The sequence below is a fragment of the Piliocolobus tephrosceles genome, chromosome 12 (assembly GCF_002776525.5).
Source record: "Piliocolobus tephrosceles isolate RC106 chromosome 12, ASM277652v3, whole genome shotgun sequence".
Lineage (NCBI taxonomy): Eukaryota > Metazoa > Chordata > Mammalia > Primates > Cercopithecidae > Piliocolobus > Piliocolobus tephrosceles.
Window position 1 is genome coordinate 92,476,653 of NC_045445.1, and position 8,748 is coordinate 92,485,400.

General features: G+C 41.9%; 1 protein-coding gene across 10 annotated transcripts in view; it reads left to right on the forward strand.

The window, feature by feature from the left end:
- Positions 1–246: 246 nt before the first annotated feature.
- SPIN3 (spindlin family member 3) overlaps positions 247–8,748 on the forward strand; it is a 16,532-nt gene continuing 8,030 nt past the window's right edge. For 2 of the 10 annotated variants that reach the window (XR_002729598.1, XR_002729599.1), the window contains exon 1: positions 247–2,042. Coding sequence is in view for 6 of the 10 variants with exons in the window: in XM_023202140.1 (XP_023057908.1) it covers positions 879–1,655 (777 nt within the window). In the remaining 4 variants the exon portion in view is untranslated. Of the gene's footprint in view, positions 4,993–8,748 lie in introns of those variants that run through there. The other 8 variants (XR_002729600.1, XR_002729601.1, XM_023202140.1 and 5 more) reach the window with 8 other exon arrangements.

Consider the following 8,748-nt stretch of genomic DNA (forward strand, 5'->3'; position numbering starts at 1 on the left):
GTTGAGGTGAGGTTGGGGGAGGGAGGTGTGCTAAGCCAGGGGGGTAAACCTATGCAGTGAGAGAGAGGTGGTTGTGGGATCCCCAGCTTCTGATCTGGGGGAAGCTGAGGGACTGACAGCCTAAGAGCACCTTCCACGCCCAGCGCTGTAGTAGAGGTTGGTGGGGGAGGAGCGCCACGCGGTGTTTGGCAGGAAGGGGAGGCCTCTCTACTGGCCGGAAGCTGCGCTAGAAAACGAGGGAGGAGACTGCGGCGCGGCAGCGATTAGAGCGAGTCTGAAGTGGCAGAGGGGCTGCGGCCGCCGCCGCCGCCGCCGCCACCGCCACCGCCACCGCCACCGCCACAGCCAACAGGAAGGCGGAGGACGCAGGAGCCAAGAGCAAGGGACGCTACCACGGTCCTCTTCGCCTGCCCCGCCGCCCTCTTAGAGACATTCCTTGCCTACGGATCATCCTCTCCCAGCTTTTGCAAGCACCAGGCTGCTAGCCCGCTGATATTCCTTCTCTATAGGCTCACTGCGGAGGCAACGGCGAGGTGTCCGATTTGGGCACTTGAGGCCCGCAATCCGGGACGGTGGGGAATCTGCGCCTCCTGGCCGGGTAGTGTTGGAAGCAGGGCGAGGGGAATGGGGAAATGCTTCCTATTTCACCGAACCGCAGATCTCTTGCTCCAGCGTAGCCAGACTGAGCTGGGGAGGAAGGTTACTGCAGGCACTCAGCCAGGGTGCCTTGATTTCCAGCTTTGCTATGTAGCTTTCGGGAAAAACGGGCGTGAGTGTACGGGGTGCGCTGATTAGGAGAAAAAGGTCTCCGTGTTATGCACTGATTTTGTTAATTTCCTTTCTCAGTCCACCTGGCAACTGTGCTCCTCCACGCAGGCATGAAGACCCCGTTTGGAAAGGCAGCTGCAGGGCAGCGGTCTGGGACAGGCGCTGGCCACAGCAGCGTGTCTGTTACCATGATGAAGAGGAAGGCTGCACACAAGAAGCATAGGAGCCGACCCACCTCCCAGTCTCAGAGGAACATCGTGGGCTGTAGAATTCAGCACGGATGGAAAGATGGAGATGAACCTCTAACACAGTGGAAAGGAACCGTTCTGGATCAGGTACCTGTAAATCCCTCTCTGTATCTTATCAAATATGATGGATTTGACTGTGTTTATGGATTGGAACTTCACAGAGATGAAAGAGTGTCATCACTTGAAGTCCTTCCTAATAGAGTTGCATCATCTAGAATCAGTGATACACACTTGGCAGAAATAATGGTTGGCAAAGCAGTGGAACATATTTTTGAGACAGAGGAAGGTTCCAAAAATGAATGGAGGGGGATGGTCTTAGCTCAGGCACCTGTCATGAACACATGGTTTTACATTACCTATGAGAAAGATCCTGTATTATATATGTACCAGCTCTTAGATGATTATAAAGACGGTGACCTCCGCATCCTTCAAGATTCCAATGATTCTCCTCCCGCAGAGAGGGAGCCAGGAGAAGTCATAGACAGCCTGGTAGGCAAACAGGTGGAATATGCCAAAGACGATGGCTGCAAGAGAACTGGCATGGTCATTCATCAGGTAGAAGCAAAACCCTCTGTGTACTTCATCAAATTTGATGATGATTTCCATATCTATGTCTACGATTTGGTAAAAACATCTTAGAGGTCATCTTGAAATTTGCCAAATATACTAGACTCTAAATCTGTAGACACAAAAAGTCTTGATTGCTTTCTAGTTTGTAAGAACCATCTTCTCCCTTTTTGCACGTTTTGCTTGGCAAAAAATTGGAACTTCTGCCCTCTCATATGTTTTTGGAAGAAACCTTTTGCCCATCTGTCCAACCTTTTCACTGATTCCTGTCCACAATTTAACTGATTAGTGAGAAGGGTAAAACCTGACATCCATTGGCTCATACTTTTTTTTTTTTATCTTGGGTGGTGGTAATAGATTAAAGGTAGCTGAACACCTCTCACCTCATTCTTTTTGGCACTTGGACTCTACACTCATTGAGGTGTGAAGCTTGCTGAGATACCCCATGTGACTGGCTGGGTAAGTGTCTTTGCAATCTCAAATCTCCCCCAGGTGGCTTCAAAAATCTAACTTGGGAAAGAGTGGAAAGCCCATTTTGGTCTCTTGTTCAAGTTGCATTCTCAATTCTAACTGTACCAAAAGTAAGGCTAATAATTTTGCTCTTTCTGATTCTTTCACCTATTGCTCAACTGTTTTAGAATTAAGAAGGTAATTACTTTGCATTTTAGTACCTAAGCATAGGCTGAGAAATTTTGCAAAACTGATAAGAAGACAAGCATTTAGGGACCAAACTCCGAGTGGAGAGATCCAGATTTCTGGTGGAGCTTAAGTGAAAGGTTTTAGTCATCAGTGGCATTAGGGTCTCTCTTGTCTCCAATAGCTCTGGCTGGTATCTGCAGACGTGGAGTGGGTTTTAACTGATACAAGCTGTGCAGGCAGACTTTAACACAAGTGGTCTTTGCCAGCCCAGAGGAGCATTAAGCCAGGCTGTAGCTAGAGTCCTCAGTCACAAGGCAAAGGCTGAGTTTGGCAAGGGTTGACAGATCTGTCCAGAACCTCAAAATGAAAGAACAGAAACCTAGAATCAAGCTGAGATACAGATTTCTTTGCTGTGCTAAGAGAGACTCAGAAGTTTTAGATTTGATTCTTAGGAGACTTCAGAGTCCCAGCATATTAGGTGGGCAAGGCACTTGTGACAACCAAGAATGGCTGAAAGCAGGCTATACTTCCTTGCAGGGACTGGTGGGCTCATCTATTGTGGTATCCCAGCAGGACTTGGAACACAGTCAGTGGTAGGTAATCTGTAGGCTTAATCACGTTTTAAGTGCTGGCATTGGTAGATAGAAATCTAATAGATTTTTGTTAGTGTTTTGATTTTTAACTCTATCCTGTTTCTTGGCTGTCCCTAAGAAACTCATATGCACATAAGGGTGAGTTCTACTGTGGCAGAAAAGTAAACAATGGAAGGGCCTTTGAGCTTTCCATTATTAAAGAGGCATTGGTGGAGGTTAACCAAAGCCTAGGAAAGAAAAGTTGAAATACAAGTATGGTTTTTGGGAGAAGCACCTGGCCAAAACCAATGCCTTCTCACTGGGGTTCTCACAGAAGCTCCATTAGCAGTAACAGCCTAATAAGGCCATGGACTTCTGCACATTTGGGGCTGGGACTCAAGGCAGTACAATCATATTGGGACTGTACTGCAAGATATCTTCCAAATTAGTTTAAGTTCACAGGTCATGGAGTCCAGACTACCGGCAGAGATTGGCATCCTGCTGAGGATGAAACAAAGAAGATATTCTCTTTTCTCCTATGTTTTTATCTGTCTGCTTTTGCTTAGTAATGCCACTAAGTGTCTACTATGATGTTTGACTGACAACAGCAATGTGAGTCTGTATTGCCTTATGTTCTAAGTCCTGGGGTCATACATTTGCTTAAAAAAACTGTTCTAGTGTCTGGGGACTAGTGTGCTTTCTAATTTTTTTGATGTGAGGTTGATATTGTGATAATCTTATGTCTTATTGACCCTTTGGACTCTTTAATATGTATGACATGCAATTGTGGGGTTAGATTAATTCAACTCCTGAGGTCCTGAAGGAACTACACCCAGTCAAGAGGAAGACAGCCAAGGCTGCAGCTGCTGAAGGAACCCCATATCTGGGCAGACATCTTTGTGAGATCTATATGGCTGAAATGAGAAAAACGAGAAATTGGGAAAGGCAGAATTTTGGACATTAATTCTTTTGGACTTTGAATTAGAAATTTAATTTTGAGCAGTCCTTTTTCCCTTGGAGTTTAATAGTTGATGGGGTGGGGGTGAGGTCATATAGTTCAAACTAAGGCATTTTTATTATGTTGTTGATATTGTATTTGGAGTATTTTAATGCTATCTTTGGGGGTCATTGTATAATTGTTTTCAGCTATGTCAGGAAATATGGCTGGACATAATTGTAAATTAGGGCTACAATTGTGATCAAATTTTCAGCCTAGGGTGTAATGTAGCCTTGGAGTTAATTTAATTACTGTTCTATTTTGACTTATTTCAGAGCCTCTTGGGGGCAAAAACAGAACTGCTCACCAATCTTACATTGATGGGAGCAGAACTTTTCTAAGATACTGTTGGTATCCCTGGAAGGGGACAGCCACAGCCCTGTTTGTTGACCAGAGTCTTGAGTGTTAACCATTGTGGCTTAAGAGAATGAAAATGTACAAGGGTGTGATGGGATCTATCCTCTTCCTCTCTCCATGCTCCTGACTCAAGAAAAGGAAAAGACTTGCATCTCTCAAAAATGTTTGGAAGAAAGTTCCACTCATCTTCTCTTACACTCATTCAATCTTATGCTTGGGAGAAGGAATAACTTGATGAGATTGAGAAAATGGTTATAATGGATAGGCAGCTTAGGCGGCTCTTGGATCTTGAGTTCGTTCCACACAGCAAGATGTGGGAAAAACTGCAGTCCTTCACCACATGGCTGGGTAAACATCTGCTTTGTAGACCCAACTATCTCTCCTTGGGGTGGGGGATCCCAAAGTCCTTAGACTTATGGTAGAAGTTCATTTCAGCCTCAGGTCCAAGCCGTATTCTCCAATCCAGCTCTATCAGCTATAAAGCTGGTATTTATTTTTATTCTTTTTTACAGTTTTAATATATAAATTGTTTTTTAGAAAAATAACATATGCCTATGGTAAAAGTCAAACAGTACAAAAGGGTATACAATTAAAAAGTAAGTCTCTTTTCCTCCTTCTCACCCCTGGCCTCAGTTCCCCCGTCCCATTTTCAAAAAGTAACAACTGTTACCAGTTACTTATGTATCATTCCAGAGATATTCCATGTGTTTACAAGCATATTGTGTGTGGGTATGTGTGTATCAGGTTTTTTTTTTTTTACACAAATGGTGGCATACTATACATGCTGTTCTGAATTTTGCTTTTTTCACTGAACAATATATTAAAGCTGATATCTTAATCCCTATTTGATTTCTGTGTATATTTTTTAATTGGTTCATAATCTGGAAGGGAAGGAGGTGTAATTAATTCAAACCTTCAAACCCTAACCCAGTTTAATGAAAACTTACATGACCCTACCAATGCACAATTTCTGCCAGTCCAATTTTTCTCAATAGTAGAATGTGAAATATATGTGAACATAATATATTCTGTGAGAGGAACTTCTTGAGAGAGGCCAATATATTTTTATTGAGGGAAGTTAAAAGGAAAACCAATTTACATTGAAGCTGTGGGGAAAGTTAAGGTACTATATAATTAATCCAGAAACGAAAGGAACAATTATTTATCTACTGACATATGCAAATTCATATTTATAGCTTTGATTTGCCTTTTCTAACAGAACTTGCCTGCATGTAACAGGAAACCCATTTCAAACAGGCTTCAACAGTTACCAAGCATTGATCAATACAAATAAAAGAAAAAAATCCAGAGCTCAGATGGGCTTCAGGCATAGTTTGAATTGGGGCTCAGCCTCAGTATTTATGATTCTTTAGGATTTTCCTTCTGTGTGTCAGTTTCATTCTCAGGCTGTGTTTTCTTATGGTAGCAAAATTGGACCAGCAGTTCCAGGCTACAGCAGTCCAATCTAGAGAAAGATAGATAGCCTGTGTCCTATGATGTATTCTTTGCTGGTTTAGGTCAGATACTTTGACCAAGCACTAAAATCTCAGGGATGAAATACACTGATTGGCTTAGCAGGTCATGTGTTCCATCCCTAAACTCTCTAGGGCAGTGGTCCCCAGTTGTTTGGCACCAGGAACTGGTTTCATGGAAAACAGTTTTTCCACAGACAGGATGGGTGAGGGGAAGGGGTGGTTTGGGGATGATTCAAATGCCTTACATTTATTGTGCAATTTATTTCTATTATTATGTTCTAATACATAATGAAATAATTATATAACTCACCATAATGTAGAATCAGTAGGAGCCCTGAGCTTGTTTTCCTGCAACTAGACCGTCCCATCTGGGGGTGATGGGAGACAGCAACAGATCATCAGGCATTATATTCTCATGAGGAACATGCAACCTAGATCCCTTGCATGCACAGTTCACAATAGGGTTCATGCTCCTATGAGAATCTAATGCCACTGCTGATCTGACAGGAGGCAGAGCCCAGGTGGTAATGCAAGTGATGGGGAGCAGCTGTAAACACAGATGAAGCTTCGCCTGCTTACCCACCTGCCGCTCACCTCCTGCTGTGCGGCCTGGTTCCTAGCAGGCCATGGACCAGTATTTGTCAGTGGCCCAGGGGTTGGGGACCCCTGCCCTAGGATATATCTCTCTGGAACCAGATGGATTTCCAGCAGAATCAAGGGCTTTGGGGAAATGAAGAATGAATGCTATTCACCAATCACAAATATCTAGTATAGCTTCTTCATTTGAATACCTAGCATCCATGGACACATTTCTTCCTACACATCCTCTTTCAAAAAATGCCACACATAGGTGTGATAAATTCATGTCTCCAAAGGAGAAAAACTTGAAGTCTTATCCAGTTACTGCATTTAGCAGTAAGTTCAAGATCCCTAGTTGATATGCAGCCATCTTTAGATCCATCTTCCTAGCAGTCTGGTCAACTATACTTAAATTATAAACTACTCTTCTCAACACACCCAGTATACAGTAGTGGGGAGATAACCAGAAAAATATAATCAAAACTACCATTTGAAAAAGGGAGGAAATAGGAAACAATGCATAGTAGTTTCTGGTCCAAAGCATATATCATAACCTGTTAGACAAGGACTACCTATCCTAGTAGTTGAGTGACTCTTTTGGTCAAATACCTCTTTGTGTTCTCTGAGACGTTCTCCCTTGGAGGCATATCTTGGGGGGATGCCCTTTTTTGGGGTTGAACTGGTCATTCTATTTCATCTTATGCAACTTCTTGCACCTGGGGGTTGAACAATCAAAAGTTTTTTAATTATTGGCTATAATTAGAGATTATTTAGTACAGTAGCTCTCAAACTTTAGTACACATCAGAATCACCTTGAGAACTTGTTAAAATACAAATTTCTGGGGCCCTCTTACAGAGATTCTGATTTAGCAGGTCTAGGGTGGGGTCCACGGGCTTGTATTTATAACAAGTTCCCACATGAGACTGATGCTGCTGGTCGTGGGACCCCACATTGAAAATCACTGATTTATAAGTGACAATTGAGTGAGGTCAGAGTTATTATTTCCTATACTTACCTGATAAGATTTACCTGGAGCAATTGTTAAATATAAATTGCTGAGCCCTATCTTAGATGTAATGAATCAAAATCTCTTGGGAAGGGACCTGTGGGCAGCTGTACAAGATACCCCAGGTGATTCTTTATCATCAGTAATGATTAGGAAACACTGATCTAGGAAATTAGATTTTTCTTGCCCCTTGTCTTATTTCCTAATATGTCTTCCATCTGCTTGCCCTTGTTCTCACTAAGCTTAATCTGGGGCAAAAAACTTGGCTTTTCAAATCATACAAAGTTCCAAATTACCCACATCTCTCTCCACTGGGATTTCACAAAACCAGTGACTAAACTAGCAAAGTTTTGTTTTCTTCTTTCACTGTTTTCAAATAAGCCCATTTCAACAATGGAGATGGTATGCTTGATCTTGGCCTAAGAAGCACAGATCTGAGGGCCACATGCTCCTCAAGAAAGGATGGAATAAGCGAAAAAAACAATAAGGTCAGCTGATTGGACATTAATTCCAGGTTTTACTAGCTCTGTACTAGCAAGTTACTTAATCTTTGTGAGTCTATTCCCCTTCCTGATAGTGAGGGTAACACCCTTTACTCAGTTCTGTTTAGAGTTATATGAGAAACTATATCCTTAGCATGTAGCATTGTACAGCACAGATGCTTAATAAGGGTGAATTCCCTTTAATTCTCAAGAGGGTAAACCACATGTCCTTTTGGTTAACCTTTATATTTAGCAATGTTCCAGTGACATTTAACTAGTGAATATAGGTCCAGAAATTCTATTACTGAAATGTGAAAGAAATTATTTAAATAATTCTTAGGATGTACATAGCTCTTTTAATCTCTGCTAAGAACTGAGTTTGTTTTCCCAGAGAGCTCGTTAATCTTTATAACATTACTGGACAGTTAAGAGAGCGGGGTTATTATCCTGAATGCAGTCATTCATTCATTCATTCAGCTACTTTTTGATGCATTTGCCCAATAGTGATGAATGAGATAGATACTGTCCATTCTGTCAGGGTGCTTACATTCTCATAGAGGGGAGAAAAGCAACAAAGATGTAGACAAATAACCTAAATAACCTGTATAATTTCAGAGAGTGATAAGTTGTACGAAGAACAAAAAAGTAGAGCAATGGATAGAGATGAAGTGAAATAAGGGAACTACTTCAGCAAAAGGTTTTCAGAGGAAGGCCTGAGTGGATATTAGCAAATAACTAATGAAGCCAGCCCATGCAATGATTTGAGGAAGGAGTATTCTAGAGAGAAAAAAACAGGTTGAAAGGCTGGAATACCTGATATCATTTATCCATAGCTATTAATTCAGTAATGTGTTTAACATTGAAACCTAGGGCCTGTGATTCTTCTCTACTGTTCTGCACAGCTAACACTATACCTCTGTTGTTTTCTGGTATTTTTTTTTTTTTTTTTGGGAGTTTTTAAATTTTTTTTTTTTTTTTTTTTTTTTTTTTTTTTTTTTTTTGAGGTTCGCTCTTGTTGCCCAGACTGGAATGCAATGGCCCAATCTTGGCTCATTGC